The following is a 20,697-nucleotide window of genomic DNA, read 5'->3' as shown; positions in this document are numbered from 1 at the left end:
CGACGCACGGATGCACGCCAAGACCGTAGGATCCTACGCAGTGCCGTAGGGGCCCGCACCGCCACTTCCCAGCAAATTAGGGACACTGTTGCTCCTGGGGTATCGGCGAGGACCATTCGCAACCGTCTCCATGAAGCTGGGCTACGGTCCCGCACACCGTTAGGCCGTCTTCCGCTCACGCCCCAACATCGTGCAGCCCGCCTCCAGTGGTGTCGCGACAGGCGTGAATGGAGGGACGAATGGAGACGTGTCGTCTTCAGCGATGAGAGTCGCTTCTGCCTTGGTGCCAATGATGGTCGTATGCGTGTTTGGCGCCGTGCAGGTGAGCGCCACAATCAGGACTGCATACGACCGAGGCACACAGGGCCAACACCCGGCAGCATGGTGTGGGGAGCGATCTCCTACACTGGCCGTACACCACTGGTGATCGTCGAGGGGACACTGAATAGTGCACGGTACATCCAAACCGTCATCGACCCCATCGTTCTACCATTCCTAGACCGGCAAGGGAACTTGCTGTTCCAACAGGACAATGCACGTTCGCATGTATCCCGTGCCACCGAACGTGCTCTAGAAGGTGTAAGTCAACTACCCTGGCCAGCAAGATCTCCGGATCTGTCCCCCATTGAGCATGTTTGGGACTGGATGAAGCGTCGTCTCACGCGGTCTGCACGTCCAGCACGAACGCTGGTCCAACTGAGGCGCCAGGTGGAAATGGCATGGCAAGCCGTTCCACAGGACTACATCCAGCATCTCTACGATCGTCTCCATGGGAGAATAGCAGCCTGCATTGCTGCGAAAGGTGGATATACACTGTACTAGTGCCGACATTGTGCATGCTCTGTTGCCTGTGTCTATGAGCCTGTGGTTCTGTCAGTGTGATCATGTGATGTATCTGACCCCAGGAATGTGTCAATAAAGTTTCCCCTTCCTGGGACAATGAATTCACGGTGTTCTTATTTCAATTTCCAGGAGTGTATTTTCTAAACAAAAGAACGTATTACAAACTATCACAATGTGCATAAGCTGACTGCCGTTATATATTTGAAATATTATTTATGAAATAATAATTACATTTCACAAAATTAATTTGACGTAAGTTATTTGGCTTTGAAGTTTTTTATAGTATATAAATAGATAACTCCACTTGTTTGTACTTTCCGTTGTTTTTGCGACTTTAAATTTACGTAACATTACGTGGGTCTGTCCATGTAATGCTTCAAATCCCGGTGCGTTCGTATTCCATAGCAAGCAGTGCTCTGCGACGCCAACTTGTTGGGTTACGTTATTGGAGTGTGCCGCTGGTGTTCTCGTCATCGATATCGGGAGTGCGCACTGTTTATCCAATACATGTCTGGTCACACTGGCACGATATCTGATACATCCCGGCCTTCCATAAAACGAGGTCATCTTCGAAGCTCTCGAGTAATGCCCATGTTTTATTGGGTGGGCGAAATACACTTTTTGCTCAGTGCTTTTTTCAGTATGCGCCCGATTTTTCCAGAGCAAAGAAAAAACGAACACATCTACCTTTCCGTGCGAGCTCTGATTTCCCTTATTCTGTTATGATGATCGTTTCTCTCTATGTACGTCAGCGTCAATAAAATATTATCGCATTCGGAGGACAAAGTTGGTGACTGAAATTTCGTGAGAAGATTCCGCCGGAACGAAAAACGCCTTTGTTTTAATGATGTCCACCCTGTATCATTTCACTGACGCTCTCTCCCCTATTTTGCGATGGTAAAAAACGTGCCGCTCTTCTTTGAACTTTCTCAACGTACTCTGTCAATCCTATCTGGTAATGATCCCACACCGCGCAGCAGTATTCTAAAAGAGGACGGATAAATGTATTGTAAGCAATCTCTTTAGCAGATCTGTTACACTTTCTAAGCGTTTTACCAATAAATCGCAGTCTTTGGTTCGATTTCCCCACAACATTTTCTACGTGTCCTTTCCAATTTAAGTTGTTCGTAGTTGTAATTCCTTGGTATTTATTTGAATTTATGGCCTTTAGATTTGATTGATTTATCGTGTAACCTAAGTTTCACGGATTCCTTTTAGCACTCATGTGAATGACCTCACACTTTTCATTAATTAGAGTCAATTACCAATTTTCGCGCCATGCATATATCTTTTCTATATAGCTTTGCAATTTTTTTGATCTTCTGATGACTTTACTAGACGATAAAAGAATGAATTATCTGCAAAAAATCTAAGACGGCTGCTCAGATTGTCTCCGAAATCGTTTATGTAGGTGAGGAACAGCAAAGAGCCTATGACACTACCTTGGGGAACACCAGAAATTACTCGATGACTTTCCGTTAGTTACTACGAAATGTGACCTCTCTGACAGGAAATTACGAATTCAGTCACGTAACTGTGACGATATTCCATAAGCCCACAATTTCAGTACAAGCCGGTTGTGTGGTACAGTGTCAAATTCCTTTTGGAAATCTAGAAATACAGTTTGAAATCCCTTGTCAGTGGCACTCAGTACTTCGTCTGAGTAAAGAGTTAGTAAGTAGTAAGTAGTTGTGTTGATTTTCGGGTCCTTTCGTGTCGTTGCTTTTTGAGAAGAATTAATTTCGGGTTGTTTGTGCTGCACTTGTGAGCCCTACTCTACTGCTTAACTCTGAAATAAAGCAATTTCAGACAAAAATTTCTTTAAGGGGACTGGTCCGTGAATACCAGGAGAAATCTTCAAAAATTGTCAGTTTTCTAAACAGTGTAACATGATTCTTTACACTACTATCTTTAAAGCAGACCATTGAAAAGATGATCTGTCATAAATTGTGGTACAAAATTTTTTAAGTATGGTTATCAAAACTTTTGGAAATGAATTCAAGGTTTTTCTTCAAAAAAGCATTTCATATTCAAAGCTAAGTCACAGGAGTAGTCTCCTTTTTAGTTCAGCGTGTTTTAAGACAATATATAAAATTTCAGCTTTCCATCTTTAATAGTTTTGAGCGAAAGTGTATCAAAACATGAAATAAATGGTTCAAATGGCTCTGAGCACTATGGGACTCAACTGCTGAGGTCATTAGTCCCCTAGAACTTAGAACTGGTTAAACCTAACTAAACTAAGGACATCACAAACATCCATGCCCGAGGCAGGATTCGAACATGCGACCGTAGCGGGCTTGCGGTTCCAGACTGCAGTGCCTTTAACCACACGGCCACTTCGGCCGGCAAAACATGAAATAATTTAACTTTCGGGAAATTCAAGTTACAGTTAAAACTTGCTTTTTCTACTAAACTTGCATGGTACTAATGCATCCCAAGTCCATATTCGTCTTGTTTCAAGCGGAAGATTTATGAAAGCAGGTTTCTCATACTTGGTTTTTCATTCCCTCAACGTCCTTTTATTTTGTCTTATGGCTTGTCCATAATAATACCGCAACGTGTCTGTTTCTTCGTATATAAGCCGACCACATCCACTAATGCACTTACCATCACCCAATTGCTTTCTCTTCAAATTTCTCTTCAAGTTCCTCAGTCTTGTACCTAACCTTTGCTGGACGTCCAACATAAATTCAATTTTTTTCAATTTCTGTGTCAGTATGAAGTCTGGATTCGCAAACTTTTTGGTACCCTTTTGAGTCTCCATCTCTTAGGTAAGACGTACACATCACACCATATTTCTCCACTGACCTGTGAAATACCTTCACAACGTCTTCAGATTACATGCCTCCACTGTTGTTGTTGTTGTGATCTTCAGTCCTGAGACTGGTTTGATGCAGCTCTCCATGCCAACCTATCCTGTGCAAGCATCTTCATCTCCCAGTACCTACTGCAACCTACATCCTTCTGAATCTGCTTAGTGTATTCATCTCTTGGTCTCCCTCCACGATTTTTACCCTCCACGCTGCCCTCCAAAGCTAAATTTGTGATCCCCTGATGCCGCAGGATATGTCCTACCAACCGATCCCTTCTTCTAGTCAAGTTGTGCCACAAACTTCTCTTCTCCCCAATCCTAATCAATACTTCCTCATTAGTTACGTGATCTACCCATCTAATCTTCAACATTCTTCTGTAGCACCACATTTCGAAAGCATCTATTCTCTTCTTGTCCAAACTATTTATCGTCCATGTTTCACATCCATACATGGCTACACTCCATACAAATACTTTCAGAAACGACTTCCTGACACTTAAGTCTATACTCGATATTAACAAATTTCTTTTCATCAGAAACGCTTTCCTTGCCATTGCCAGCCTACATTTTATATCCTCTCTACTTCGACCATCATCAGTTATTTTGCTCCCCAAATAGCAAAACTCCTTTACTACTTTAAGTGTCTCATTTCCTAATGTAATTCCCTCAGCATCACCCGACTACATTCCATTATCCTCGTTTTGCTTTTGTTGATGTTAATCTTCCTCCTTTCAAGACACTGTCCATTCCGTTCAACTACTCTTCCAAGTCCTTTGCTGTCTCTGACAGAATTACAATGTCATCGGCGAACCTTTAAGTTTTTATTTCTTCTCCATAGATTTTAATACCTACTCGGCTACAGCCCTGTCTCACTCCCTTCCCAGCCAGTGCTTCCCTTTCATGTCCCTCGACTCTTATAACTGCCATCTGCTTTCTGTACAAATTGTATTTTACCCCTGCCACCTTTAGAATTTGAAAGAGAGTATTATGCCTCCGCTATAACCACTAAAATTAATCAAACATTGATGAATTTCCGTTCCGCTAGTACAGCCATAACAGTACTCGGCAATACGTTTCACATCAATGACTTTACCATTGTCCAAGGAGGTAGCTGTCACTACGCCATTTAGGGAACTATGTGTTCTTCGTTGCCAGGATGCATCCAGGCCTCGAGGGATACATATACTGCTGTCATTCATGTCTACACTTTCCTGAACAGCATCTTACATAGCATCATTTGCTACTTGTTCTAAAGTCTGAAGAATAATGTTATTGTACCTGTCAAACATTGTAGGGGGAGGTAAGTCCACAAGAGCACAGAAAATTTGTACACTTCTGTACCCTTTGTTTATACACTTCATAGCATAAGCAAGTTTAATATTTGTGTTGTACACCCTCTGTTTTTATACGCCACAAGTATAACCACATTCGCTTCTATCACAAAAATTACAAACAATTCTTAATTTTGATGCACAATCTCTTCTAGCACATATCTCCTCAACTACCGTCACACCAATATTGCCATATTCATTACACTGCAAAGCTTTATTTATTAGTTCAGAGAGAGCAGAGGGTTCAACAATAACACAACCTGAATCAGTAGTTGGCGTCTCTACATTATCAGCTTTAATACTGTCGAGCCCATTGTCCAAATATTCCAGTTTCAGCTTCGAAGCGCTTGGAGTAGTTGAAGCTGATTCAAGTGTTGTATCACGTTGTATTTCAGTATTAGCAGAGTTAATCCGTTTGGACCACCGATTTCCATAAAATTTATATCGTTTAACAGCGAACTTCTTAATTCTTCCCATTGTTTTCAAGCGAAATAGGAAACCCACCCATACAATAGGAAGCTCACGCACACAATTACTTCGCTGTAAACAAAATATCCGCGCCAAAAACAACGAACAATGACTAAACTCTCTGTATAAACAAAGATAAGCAACTGTAAAGCTTTCGCAGGTTAGCGAACTTGAGGGGCAAAAACGTGATAAAAACGAGCACAAATGAGAGCAAAACAGTGTTTTTAACAGAGCTGACTGTGTGCCATAGGAACGTCGTGGAAGGTTCTAACAATCCTACCACAACAAAGGTCAAAAATTAATTATGATTTTAGTGTTGCACACGCTGCTAAATATTGCATTTTCGGGCAACAAGAAAGTTATATTATGTGGCAGGTGTCATTAAAGCACAGTTAATAAAGTCATTTCCTGAAATAATGGATAAACTAGACACTCATCTTTTCGTGTTTGCCACGCTGGTCTCGTTGTGAACTCATGACTCAATCGTCGAAAATCTAGGTAGTGATGATTCCAAGCTCGGATGCAAAGAGGCCTAGGTGTTATTCTGCGATATTCAAAAGTTTTATAGATGTGGTTCATAAACCATTCTTGAAGATTAAACTTTTGCAAGTTAGGGCAAGGGTGATGTAAAAAAGTAATCAGCACTCCGAATTTACGTTACACTTCTTTTTTATTACTTCTGTTGCAATATCACGTAACTCTTTCCCAAACATCACTTCACAATATAACACATACTTGAAAATATCGTCCCCACTGTTAAAGTTCACATTTCATAAACTGACAACAATTTGCGTCTTTTTAACATGACGGCCAAAGCTTGACTCTCTAATAACCGCTTACGCGCCCAAAATTCAGAGTTACAAGTACGTCAAAGATCATAGTGACAAAAGAAACAATACACATAAGAATAATATCATTGCAACACATAAATATCGATGTATCGAAGCACCTCTACATTAATGAAATCAAATCTGAATGTTGTCACAGAAATATGTTAACTATTTTACAGAAACACAGTAGAATATTGCTGGTATCGAGAGGTTGAGGTGAGGTGCCGTAATGGTTACGTAATTCAAGTACCATTACAAGGTGCAGCCACTTTTTTTTAAATTCCTCTAATTTTTGTACTTTCTGTGGTCCATTTTCCTGGAAGTGACCTTTTTCCGTTCACAAAACTACAGAGAATTTTTAAGACAAAATTTAAAAAGTCGATTTTTTGACAGTTATTCCCGTACAAATCCACTTAACATTTTATTCTTATTCTGGTGTATACATTACATCCACGACGTGTGTACAGTTGCTTTTGAATCACCCTCTATGTTGAAAGTACAAACACGAAGGTAGTATAAACAGCGGAGGTAAAGTGTTTTGAAATAAAAGAGGGCTTGGAAATTGCCGCAGAAAATTTCTTGTGAAGCAGTCTACTTCGTCTGGCCTGATGACAAGCGGAAGCGCTGAAAGGGTGGAGCATCGGGTCGCGTGTCGCCCGTTCTCGCCTGCCCTTGCTGCCGCGCTCCGGGTTCGTCTCCCGGCCACAGCAGCTGGTACGGTAGCCCCGCGCTCCAGCCCAGCACGCCCCCATTCCTCGCGCCTCACGCAAACACCGGAGCAGCCGTCGTGAGGCGTGGCTGGCGGCGCGTAGGAAGAGGGCCGCCACATGTGGACCGAGGTCGGCCGAGGGAGTGCGCGGTCTCGGTCATCGACTCTGCACTCCGGCTGAGTGAGTGGGCCGGTGGCGAGGCGAGGCACGCTGAGCCCACACAGGACGTGTCGCGGCCGCCGATTTATGGAGTCCACAAGTGGTCGATGCTGAACGGTGCGCAGTTGTTTCTCTGGCAGTTGTCTGGTAGTCGTCGATGAAATCGGGCAACCGACGCTAAACGTCGCGACAACTGCAGTCGTCACAGAGCAGCTCAAACAATTGATTATCTGACGCGTAAAGGCAATTGATTAAAGTCTCACATCCCGTGTTTACCTAATTTGTCACTTTGTGTCGGACAAAAGATACGCGGACAGTGTTTTCCATCACCTCAAGCCGCTGTTGTGCCCTCAAGATGTCGTATTGAGTGGTGCCAACATAAGAGTGCTAAAAATGCACACAATACTGTATAACACCGATCTTATCCATTCCGGATGTACACTGAAGCGCCAAAGAAACTTGTATAGGCATGTGTTTTCAAATAGAGATATGTAAACAGGCAGAATACGGCGCTGCCGTTGGCAACGCCCATATAAGTCACCAAGCGTTTGGTGCAGTTGTTAGATCGGTTACTGCTGCTACAATGGCAGGTTATCAAGATTTAAGTGAGTTTGAACGTGGTGTTATAGTCGGCGCATGAGCCATAGCACGCAGCATCTCCGAGGTAGCGATGAAATGGGGACTTTTCCGTATGACCACTTCACGAGTGTACCGTTAACATGAAGAATCCGGTAAATCATCAAATCTCCGACATCGCTGTGACCGGAAAAAGATCCTGCAAGAATGGGACCAACGACGACCGAAGAGAAACGTTCAACGTGACAGAAGTGCAACCCTTCCGAAAACTTCTGCAGGTTTCAATGCTGGGCCAACTATCAGCATGCGAACCATTCAACGAAACATCATTGATATCGGCTTTCGGAGTCGAAGACACACTCGTTTCACCTTGATAACAGCACGAAACAAACCTTTACGCCTCGTATGGGCCCGTTAACACCGGCATTGGACTATAGATGACTGGAAACATGTTGCCTGCGGACGGACGTGTACAGGTATGGAGACAATCTCATGAATCCACGTTCCCTGCGTGCTAACAGTAGGAGGCTCTGTAATGGTGTGGGGCGTGTGCAGTTGGAGTGATATGGGACCCATGATACGTCTAGATACGACTCTGACAGTGACATTACTTAAGTATCCTGTCTGATCACCTGCATCCATTCATGTCCATTGTGCATTGCCACAGATTTGGGCAATTCCAGCTGGACAATGCGACACCCGACATGTCCAGAATTGTTACACAGTGGCTTTAGGAACACTCTTTTGAGTTTGAACACTTCCACTAGCTACCAAACTCCACAGACATGAACATTATTGAGCTTATCAGAGATGCCTTGCAACGTGCTACTCATAAGAGACCTACGCCCCACCCCCACCCCCACCCCCCACCCCCCGGTACTCTTACGGATTTATGGACAGCCCTGCAGGATTCTTGGTTTCAATTACCTCCAGCAGTACTTCAGACATTAGTCGTGTTCATGCCACGTCGTGTTGCGGCACTTATGTTTGATCGCAGGGGCCCTACACGATATTTGGCAGATCTACCAATTTCTTTGACTCTTCAGTGTATTCAAAAAGGCTTAAGAACCTTAAATAAAATATTCGGTGGCATTATTTTTCAGCACGCCTGCGTAGGAATTTCTTGCAGTTTCTCGATACCTTTCTTTCAGCCGCGGTACGTCGGCCAGTAGGTGCAGTTCTCACAATGACCCAGCGCGAGGAGGGTGGAAAGCCAGTCGCAGACTCCTCTTCTCAATGATTAAGCTTTTCCATTACGGATGTTTTACAACCCGTTACTGTTAATTGAATGTAAATACATAAAACTGCAATTAGTCACGTTTTTTAATAGTTATTTATCATTCCATGAACCGGTTTTCGAATCGTTTCAGGTTCATCTTCCGATCGTTTTCTGGAAGTTACATCACTGTTTCTAGCATAATGATGCGTGCTCGTTTGCGATAGTGTGGGTGTCCATACTGTCGCATCGACAGCATTGCCCCAAACAACAGCTGCGTACTCGAGGAGATTTCATATGGGGCACTTGTTGATAGCAAGATAGGTGTGAGAGGCAGCGTAGAGAGTAGGTTCATAACCAGTTGTCCCTGAGTGGTCCGAAGCCCCTGTCGCGTACGTCGTCTGTGTGCTGGTGCCACGTCAGACGTATGTCCGGCTTGACACCGAGGAGTCGGGCAGATGACGCCCAGTTTGCGGCTGTTGCTCGGACTATGACGTCTGACAGAGGTGCTGGCACTAACCTCTTCGTAATTGTGATGACCTGCGTCTTGTTTCAGTTGAAAGATAGACGTCGTTTTGTTTCGCAGACGCCGAGTTGATTTATTGACATCTGAAGTAGCCGTTGCAGTATCTGTGTATTTAGGTTCTCGATGCACAAGGGTGTATCGTCAGCGTATGAGACTTGTTTCACCCGTGATGTTGTGGAGATATCTACTGTACACAGTGGATGTAGAACCTGGCCTTAAGGTACACCGCCGGTGACGGGACGACTTGAGCAGTTAAACAGAGAACCGACACGTGGCGATAACATATTAGACCTTCTGGTGACAAACAGACCCGAACTATTTGAAACAGTTACGCAGAACAGTGAATCAGCGATCATAAAGCGGTTACTGCATCGATGATTTCAGCCGTAAATATAAATATTAAAAAAGGCAGGAAGATTTTTCTGTTTAGCAAAAGTGACAAAAAGCAGATTTCAGAGTACCTGACGGTTCAACACAAAAGTTTTGACTCAAGTACAGATAGTGTTGAGGATCAGTGGACAAAGTTCAAAACCATAGTACAATATGCGTTAGATGAGTATGTGCCAAGCAAGATCGTAAGAGATGGAAAAGAGCCACCGTGGTACAACAACCGAGTTAGAAAATGTTGCGGAAGCAAAGGGAACTTCACAGGAAACATAAACATAGCCAAAGCCTTGCAGACAAACAAAATTTACGCGAAGCGAAATGTAGTGCGAGGAGGGCTATGTGAGAGGCGTTCAATGAATTCGAAACTAAAGTTCTGTGTACTGACTTGGCAGAAAATCGTAAGAAATTTTGGTCTTATGTCAAAGCGTTAGGTAGATCAAAACAAAATGTCCAGACACTCTGTGACCAAAATGGTACTAAACAGAGGATGACAGACTAAAGGCCGAAATACTAAACGTCTTTTTCCAAAGCTGTTTCACAGAGGAAGACTGCACTGTGGTTCCTTCTCTAGATTGTCGCACAGATGACAAAATGGTAGATATCGAAATAGACGACAGAGGGATAGAGAAACAATTAAAATCGCTCAAAAGAGGAAAGGCCGTTGGACCTGATGGGATACCAGTTCGATTTTACACAGAGTACGCGAAGGAACTTGCCCCCCTTCTTGCAGCGGTGTACCGTAGGTCTCTAGAAGAGCGTAGCGTTCCAAAGGATTGGAAAAGACCACAGGTCATCCCCGTTTTCAAGAAGGGACGTCGAACAGATGTGCAGGACTATAGACCTATATCCCTAACGTTGATCAGTTGTAGAATTTTGGAACACGTATTATGTTCGAGTATAATGACTTTTCTGGAGACTACAAATCTACTCTGTAGGAATCAGCATGGGTTTCGAAAAAGACGATCGTGTGAAACCCAGCTCGCGCTATTGGTCCACGAGACTCAGAGGGCCATAGGGCCATAGACACGGGTTCCCATGTAGATGCCGTGTTTCTTGACTTCCGCAAGGCGTTCGATACAGTTCCCCACAGTCGTTTAATGAACGTAATAAGAGCATATGGACTATCAGACCAATTGTATGATTGGATTGAAGAGTTCCTAGATAACAGAACATAGCATGTCATTCTCAATGGAGAGAAGTCTTCCGAAGTAAGAGTGATTTCAAATGTGCCGCAGGGGAGTGTCGTAGGACCGTTGCTATTCACAATATACATAAATGACCTTGTGGATGACATCGGAAGTTCAGTGAGGCTTTTTGCGGATGATCGAGAGGTTGTAACAATGGAAAATTGTACTGAAATGCAGGAGGATCTGCAGCGAATTGACGCATGGTGCAGGGAATGGCAATTGAATCTCAATGTAGACAAGTGTAATGTGCTGCGAATACATAGAAAGAAAGATCCATTATTTTGCTACAATATAGCAGGTCAGCAACTGGAAGCAGTTAATTCCATAAATTATCTGGGAGTACGCATTAGGATTGATTTAAAATGGAGTGATCATATAAAGTTGATCGTCGGTAAAGCAGCTGCCAGACTGAGATTCATTGGAAGAATCCTAAGGAAATGCAATCCGAAAACAAAGGAAGTACGTTACAGTACGCTTGTTCGCCCATTGCTTGAATACTGCTCAGCAGTGTGGGAACCGTACCAGATAGGGTTGATAGAAGATATAGAGAAGATCCAACGGAGAGCAGCGCGCTTCGTTACAGGATCATTTAGTAATCGCGAAAGCGTTACGGAGATGATAGATAAACTCCAGTGCAAGACTCTGCAGGAGAGACGCTCCGTAGCTCGGTACGGGCTTTTGTTGAAGTTTCGACAACATACCTTCACCGAGGAGTCAAGCAGTATATTGCTCCCTCCTACGTATATCTCGCGAAGAGACCATGAGGATAAAATCAGAGAGATTAGAGCCCACACAGAGGCATACCGACAATCCTTCTTTCCACGAGCAATACGAGACTGGAATAGAAGGGAGAACCGATAGAGGTACTCATGGTACCCTCCACACACACCGTCAGGTGGCTTGCGGAATGTGGATGTAGATGTAGATGTAGTCTGCGGCTTGTACTTGGAAAGTTGTCTCACGTGTTGTGTTGGGACTCCGTGCGTTACTGACATGCTGTAATCCCTCATACCACACGGAATCTACACCCTCTGTTGGGCCCCGCTACTTAATTACCTAAATACTTAGTTTCATGTTCCACAGATTACCTGCACGATTCGTTTATAGAAATTATTTGGAACGAGTCAGTTTACAAGATACAAGTGTGTACACAGAATTAGCGATAATGTTTATGAACACGTTATTTTGTAGTCGTAGTCATGCAAGTAAACTTGAAAACAAGGCTTTTTTTCTCATTTAAGTGCGGCGTATGGGAAGCCTGCCGGCCGAGGTGGCAGAGCGGTTCTAGGCGCTACAGTCTGGAACCACATGACCGCTACGGTCACAGATTCGAATCCTTCCTTGGGCATGGATGTGTGCGATGTCCTTAGATTAGTTAGGTTTAAGTAGTTCTAAGTTCTAGGGAACTGATGACCTCAGAAGTTAAGTCCCACAGTGCTCAGAGCCATTTGAACCATTCTAGGAAGCCTGCTTACTCGGTTCGGTAGACAAACCTTCAGGACGGTCGTTCTAGTGAGTTTTATTACAAAAAGAAGACATACAGTACTTAACTTTTGCAACTACACAGATGTGTCGGAAACAAAGGGCGAAATACAAAATGATCAATCTTTTTCAGTATAAACTGTCCCAAGTCTTGGCTACATAGAGAGTATAAACGAAGTGGCTAGAGTTGACGCTGCTATAGAACTGGGTCGTCACCAGTCCAGTTTCCTTTAAAACGTCTTTTTCCTTAAATATTTCAGAAAGAAATGGACAGAAGAGTAATCGTACTTTTAAGTAAAAACAATTCATTTAAAACATCGCAGTTCGCATTCCTGAAGGGTTGCTGAATAGAAAATGCTATTCACATGTTATGCGACCAAGTATTACAAACCTTAAATACTGAAATATTGCCAGTCGCTACTTTTGTAGTTTTTCCGGCAGGCTTCCTAGACGCCGCACTTAAATGAGAAAAAAGCCTTGTTTTTAAGTTTACTTGCATGACTAGGACTACAAAATAACGTGTTCATAAACATTAACACTAATCCTGTGTACACACTCGTATCTTGTAAACTGTCTCGTTCCACATAATTTCTATAAAATAATCGTGCAGATAATCTGTGGAACATGAAACTAATTAAGTAATTAAGTGGCGGGGCCCAACAGAGGGTGTAGACTCCGTGTGGCATGAGAGATTACAGTATGTCAGTAACGCACGGAGTCCCAACACAACACGTGAGACTTTCGATTGTTTAGATTATGTTACTATCTTGGAGAAACTTAAGTTTTATGGAACTGATAGCGTTACACTCAACCTATGTCCTCTTCGCATAGGGGCCACTGCTGTCGCGTTCTCGTCCTGGAGACAGGTCGGTCAGCGTGCGATTGGCTGACCTCTTCTCACAGCCATCTTTTCGCTATCGTTCCCGACTGTCGTGCCGGCGCTTGACTTCACACCGTAACCTTAAGGATATTCCATTTTCAGAGAACGACTTAAAAGTTCTTTGTAAAACGAATAAGAGTGAGTTACTCAACAAACTAAGAATGAATTGACCCTTGTGGGACTCGCTTTGTGATTTCACCTAAGTCACTAAAATTTTCTACCTTTCCAACATTGCCTTAATTATTCAGCATAATGTTTTGCATTCACTTTATTAAGTATTATTCAAATCAGTTGAGTGTAAAGGTATCAGTTCCATAAAACATAAGTTTTTCCAAGAGAGTAACATAATCTACACAATCGAACGTCTTGTAAAAACCACAAAAGTAGCTACTGGTAATATTTCAGTATTTTAGGTTTGTAATAGTTGGTCCCTTAACATGTGAATAGCATTCTCTATTGAGCAACCCTTCTGGAATGCGAACTGCGATGTTTTGAATGAACTTTTACTTAAAAGTACGATTACTCTTCTGTCCATATTTTGGGAAAAGACGTTTTTAAGGAAACTGGAACCTAATCATTTAAAACTTTGTCACCTTTCTTCTAAGCGGTATTTTAATCTGTCTAGAAAATTCCTGTGCCACTGATGCTTTGCGTATGTCACAAAGGACACGACTTTTTAAGTTAGACCAAATTTTCAGAATTCTCTTTGAAATTCCATCAAAGCCATACGAGCCTTTTCCTTTAGAATTTTTATAACTCCGTTAATTTCAGTGATGGATGCTGGTACTACTACCGGTTGCTTAAAGTTTTGTGGAATGCTATTTTTGGTGTACTCGCTTGTTACTTCAACTGAACCATTTAATCCTAGTGTTGCTGCTTTTTTTAGAAAATGACTGTTAAAAGTACGTGCATCTTGTTGGAAGGAGGAGGAGCTTACGGGCGCTCAATGTTGAGGTTACTAGCGTTGCGACTTGCGAATTATCACTCACAACATTGTAGTCTCACAATATAGCAGCTCACATACATACGCACGCGGCGGAATGATACCGAGCAACTCTCAGTTTCCGCCAGTGTGGCAAGCGATGCACAGTAGGCCGGACCGGGATTTGCACTTTAGCCGTACGTAGTCTTGGTCGTTTAACGCCTGCGCCGCCGGCAACCCGAATGACACTGGTGTACTGCATGGAGCATCTGCACCCTGCTGGATACAGCAGACGCACGTAAATACTTCAAAAGCGACTGGTCGCTGTTACCTGTGCTTATATTCAAAAAAGTTTATAAATTTTAAAGGTGAATATTTTATGAAATAATAAACCGCGGACGTTTCTGTTACGTGTTTTCGTAATAACTTAAAAGGTATCCCTCATATTAAATGACGACATTTTCTTAAATCCACGAAATTTATATCTAGCGATTGGCAAAGTTCGACTTAATTGTCATTTTAAAATGGTTGTTGCTGTTTTCTCTCCTTGAAGTTCTATAAGTATCGCAGTGACTACTGTTCCCTGCATCACACTTGGCGCCAATTGTGTAATGGACCATCTGCCATGTCACCTATTTAACGAAAGATGGGCGCCAAATCACTTAATCTGAACCAAAACAGATCGAATTTGCAGGGTTATCATTGAAGGAAAGTAGATAACAGGGAACCACGTAGGTTAAAACAAACAACTCCGTTATTAACTTGAAAAGAGATTATGTTCACGGCGCCGAATCCGTGAACGGGCGGAGGGAGAAGTGCAACCTTTCGTTCCCCGTAGTACCATGAGAAAGAGAGGGAGATGAGCCCATCGTCTCATTTACCCCCGAGAAATGTCTCGGGTAGTCAAATTGACTTCATACTGACAAGGAGGCCACCCGGCTGTCGGACTTTTGTATTTTTTTTATATCTATGGTAACGTAAAGTTCAGAACTCAAATATGAATGGCCCAAAGCAGTTAGATGAAATTCTCAAAAATTCTCGAGAAAATAGATCTTGAAATTTTCCGACCATCCTTAATAACATACAGTACGTTAATTTTTCAAGAACCAGCTTGGCTCTGTGTAGTTTGTTATCTTCTCCCTCCTTCCTAAATCCATCTATTGTCTACATTAGTCTTTTATCAAGATTTGAGAGGAGCGAAGATTACAATAAACTTTCTAGTTTACTTAGCTCGTCATGTAGAGCTATCTCCAGTTCTTCTTGTACAGGCGTCTGATTCTTGAAGCTGAAAATGTCACATTTTAGGTCCTTACGGTTGGATTGATCCAAATAAATTTGATGATGTTGCTGCAGAATTTTTGTTTTTCGTAAATATATTTTTTCACATTTTAGTGTATCATACAGTCTTTTGATTTTTCACGTTAATAAAGTCGAAATTACATTATTCGCACAAAATACAAAAACACGTCCGATCGCATCAGAGGCATGTTTATGACTCTCACAATCTACGAAAAAGGTTTGCAATTTTCCTTGACAAATGAATTTCTATTAATTTCGATTATTATTTCATAAAGGAATCCAGAAATGAAAATAGTAACCAGTACAGGATTGAGTACTTAATAGTAGAAATTTTAAGTGTGCCATTAATTCGTTATTTCAAATGTTTCTAAAAAAACTGAACATTCAGAACGAGTACTCGATTACAACATTGGAACTAAAGTATTTTGTAAAGTAATTCCTTTTTATAAATTTTAGCTAGAAACATAACATAATGTGTACAAAATTATATGAAAGTTTTCAGAAAAGCAACTGAGATAATACTGATCTGTCCAAAACTCGAAAAATACTACTGATATCGACAACTACTGTTGAGGAAAAGTTATTCTAGAGGAGGGTGTACCATTAAAAGTTGATCAAAGTTAGGGCCAACACACAGCTGCATTCCAAGCCATGTGTAAATGAGCAGAAAATAAAACTAGTCAACAAGTTCACCTTGCAAGGGGTATAAGGCAAGATATTTTTATTGGTGACTGCGGACAGTGTACTGAACAACATGACGTCAGTATTTACTTCATTTGGATACTAATAATTATAGCTATTAGGAGCAGTATGTTTTAGGTTGGTCAGTACCTCCAATTACATGTGGTGAAAGCAAGCCGTTAATGCTTATTTTGCCCTGGGCAATAATTCGGATTTTGAAGTGTGGACGCATGGACGCAAAACGAAAGGTTATACTGACACGTGTAGTCCACCTGGCGATGCAATTACGGCCGTGCAGGAAACATCAGGTAGTAAATTATGTCACGTGGTTGAGGGAAAGCTGTTAGACATGGAGAAAAAAACAATTAACATGCTGAAGTGGGTACATATTAAGATACCAATGATCACAATATCTACAGTTATACCGCTAACACCCTGTATATAACACATTACTAAGCAGCACCATACCATGATTATTCTCCTTATTTCTTAAAAACGAATACTGAAAAATCACGACACATGCCAAACACCCGGAAAGCTTTAGCCACATGCTAAAAATAATAACCACATCATAAATACAAGAAGAAGAAGAAGAAGATGATGATGATGATGATGATGATGAGTATCAAACTGCTGGTACTGATGATTCAGCAGCTCTAACCTACAAAGGAAAGAAATGCTACTTACTGTGGAAAGAAGTGAAACTTTTTAATGTGTCAAATAACAATGACATTTTTGTGTGCTAAAAACAAAGAAATGGATGTACTCCGGTTCGAATTCTGGCGGAGAGTTCACCAATATTTGGTCGACAAAGGTAGGAGAGGTGGTGCTGTAAACTTTCTGATCATCTGATTAAATTGAAAAGCTTTCCTCAGTTTCTTATCAAGTCAGGGACGTGGCGCTGTCCATCGACTATTCGAGGAAAGTAGGCCGCGTATTGGCACTATGTTTAACCCTCTCCCTTCCCTCATTAACATACAACACAAACATGACACCACGCTACACACTACACACCCATCACAGCCACCTAGACACGATGGAAAGTCTTAAGATACAACTCTCACACGTCACGAGTACCATTGTGTGTAGGATAGAAAGATGCTGAAGATGAAGAGCGACCGGTTGTGGAAATAGATGGCTGTCACATTGACGTGGAAGACAGACTGGGGCGGTACAAGGATGCCACACGAGGATGAAGGTGTTGGAAAAGAGAGTTGTTTTGTAGAGATAGTGCGATGGACTTGAGCTGAGGGATTGGGACGGAGGGAGTTGTCACGGTGGACTGGGCTTCCGACTTGTCAGATGAGAATGGTGAGTTTGGGATTCGTTGGAGGAGGATTGAGCCTGGACACCCTTTGTCGTGTGCAGACAGTGGACTCCATATGGTGGGATGACGGACGCTGGTGCTCTGCCTCGCAGGTGGCAGTGGACGTGCGACTCGGGGCTGTGCGTGCGCAGCGAGGCGCCCCCAGACCCACGGCTGGACGCGGAGCTGGAGGAGACGGTGGTCCAGCGGAGCGCCCACCGGCTGCGGCCGCCCTGGCCCTCTCACGAGCTGTGCCGCCTCACCTGCGGGCCCTACGGCGCCCTCTGGCCGCGTCCTACGGGCCACACGCTGCTCGCCGACGCCCTCGTGCCCTTCAGCCCCGCCACAGTCAGGTTCGACCTCTCTGCCGGTGAGTGAGTGTAGAGCCTTGTACCGTAAGGAAGCAACCGAGACGATGTTGTTACGGGTGACCAGTATCCTCCTTCTATAGCACAAATGCACACCTGGATAAACACAGTTCTTTATTCACATGAACTGGAGAGCATGTACTCAACTGGAATAGAGTCCATGTTCTGTGGTATAAGCTCATCAGTAACAGTCCTCTTGCAGACAATACACATAATCTTGCTATAGTCACTAATCTGGTCGCTACGTACAGTCGTAGAGTGTGATGTGGACTGAGCCGCTCCGCAAGTATTCCGACAGACGCCAAACTAGAAGAGTCAGCGAGTCACTGAGGCACTCCAGTCAGTGGTGGTGGCCCAAATACGTGCTGACGACAGGGCGTTGGCGGTATGTTGCCAGTTGGTGTGTCTCCGGCCTCTCTCGTGATGGGCAAACGTGATCCAGCGCCTACAACTGATCTTCGCGCTACATCTTTGCCAACCGGTGTGCAGGCGACAGCTTATGTCATCACTAGGGCCCAGATTTTAATTACCTAAAAAACAGTGAAATATATAAGCATGTATGACCAAAAGTTACATAAATATGACCTTAAAAAATAAAATATGACTTAATATAAGTTTATTTAAAGCACTCTTGTTTGTTTATTTAGTATTTTATTCACCATAAACTAATACAAAATTTACTTCTCAAAATATTGTACAAGTATAGTTCTTTCTTTCTGTAGGGTTTGTGGCTAATTTGCACCTATTTTTTGAATGTCTGTATGGTTTACTTTCTAAACACACAGTACAGTGAAAAGATCATCTATCGAAACAGTAAAACAATGTTTTTATTTCTACATAGTATTTAAAGCGTTTCGCATTGTTTAATACCATATGTCAATCATCAGTATCTGCAAAGTTGCACAGGATCACAAGGTGCATTTTCAGGTTTTGCATTGTCAAAAATCTACAGTTGTCGCTGAGGACAGTTTTATACCTGAAAAATCTCCCCTCCACTGCACAAGATGTCACTGGAGCGTATTTGAAGGCAGCCAGGTCACTGGAGTTCAGCTTTGTTTCAGTATCTTCAAATGTTGCGGCATTCTCTGAAAGACTGTCACTAATTTTGCACAGTGTAGAATATCCAGGATTCCGTTGGAGAACACTTTGCAATTTCGTTTTCACGTGACCACGAGCTCGACCCAACTCAATCTGCACATGTTGCACAATACTCAGGGCCTCACATAGCTGAGTGCCAACAGCTTCCAGTCGTTTGATGGCTTTTGATATCACTGAAAAATTGGCGTTGATCTATGCCAAGTTTCGAGACAATGTATCTGTATAAACTTCTTTCACAATTTTGATAGCACCTGATTCATCGCTATCAAGCTCAGAGAAGATTGTCTTTATTTGGGTGTAGGTAGTGCAGTAGTACTCAGCAGCATTAAGCCAAGAACCCCATCGTGTAAGAACAGGTTTAGGTGGGAGGGGCGTTGGAGGTGTTTGTTCCTTGAATTTCTGCCCCCGTAGCGGAGCCTTCACATAGATTTTCTTGCCACAGGAAATTAATTTGTCCACGTCAGGATAATTTGATCGCACCTCTTCGGCAGCTCTGTGCAACGCATGTGCAAGGCAAGTGGCGTACACCATACTGGGGTGGAAAATCTGAAGCCCTTTGGCCACTTTAGCCATATATGAAGCACCATCTGTTACAAGCAGCAAAACGTTGTCTCATTTCACACCATCCGGGCACAGTAGCTTCAGAGAGTTGACAAACAAAATAGAAATCGTCGAATTGTTTACTCTATCGAGAGCTTCACACGTTAGTAGGAACATATTTCCAGGACCATCAACTTTTAGAACACCAACAGCTACATTTGCAATATATCGCCCACTAATATCCCTAGTTTTATCTATCGACAGCCAGATCTTTTGCTCAGCAATAGTAATTCGTATTTTACTGAGCACATCATTGTATCTTACGGATAAATAGTTCTTTCTCAGTGTAGATTCATCTGTAACTGAATGTGTTGTGTACTTCTCCAAGAACCGTCTGAAGCGTGGATTCTTGAACTTTCCCAATGGGATGTTGCAGGACATCATCATCTCACACAAATCCTTGCAGAATGATTGCACGGTTGACGATTGACCTGTCTGTTCAAGAGACAGCGTTTGCTTGCTGTTATTTTCAGCACTTCGTTTCACACAGTTGCTGTGTTTAGTGGTATTACAGTGTTGTTGCACATTAAAGCGCTTTTCTGCACTAACTTTAACTTCACACAGTTTACAAAATACATTACTGGCCATTACAATTGCTACACCAAGAAGAAATGCAGATGATAAACGAGTATTCATTGAACAAATATATTATACTAGAACTGGCATGTGATTACATTTTCACGCAATTTGGGTGCATAGATCCTGAGAAATCAGTACCCAGAACAATCATCTCTGGCCTTGATACGCCTGGGCATTGAGTCAAAGAGCGTGTACAGGTACAGCTGCCCATGCAGCTTCAACACGATACCACAGTTCATCAAGAGTAGTGACTGGCGTATTGTGACGAGCCAGTTGCTCGGCCACCATTGACCAGACGTTTTCAGTTGGTGAGAGATCTGGAGAATGTGCTGGCCAGGGCAGCAGCGGAACATTTTCTTTATCCAGAAAGGCCCGTACAGGACCTGCAACATGCGCTCGTGCATTATCCTGCTGAAAAGTATGGTAGAGCCACGGGT

The 20,697-nt window shown here is 42.8% G+C and overlaps 1 protein-coding gene across 1 annotated transcript in view; it reads left to right on the top strand.

The window, feature by feature from the left end:
* Positions 1–20,697, top strand: part of LOC124789313 (chitooligosaccharidolytic beta-N-acetylglucosaminidase-like) — a 325,333-nt gene that overhangs the window by 198,525 nt on the left and 106,111 nt on the right. The window contains exon 3 of the mRNA XM_047256627.1: positions 17,729–17,985. Coding sequence (XP_047112583.1) covers positions 17,729–17,985 — 257 coding nt within the window. The remainder of the gene's footprint in view (positions 1–17,728; positions 17,986–20,697) is intronic.

This window comes from Schistocerca piceifrons, chromosome 3, assembly GCF_021461385.2.
Source record: "Schistocerca piceifrons isolate TAMUIC-IGC-003096 chromosome 3, iqSchPice1.1, whole genome shotgun sequence".
In the NCBI taxonomy this organism is placed as follows: Eukaryota; Metazoa; Arthropoda; class Insecta; order Orthoptera; family Acrididae; genus Schistocerca; species Schistocerca piceifrons.
The sequence above is the reverse complement of the archived record's forward strand: the minus strand, read 5'-3'. Positions and strand labels throughout refer to the sequence as shown.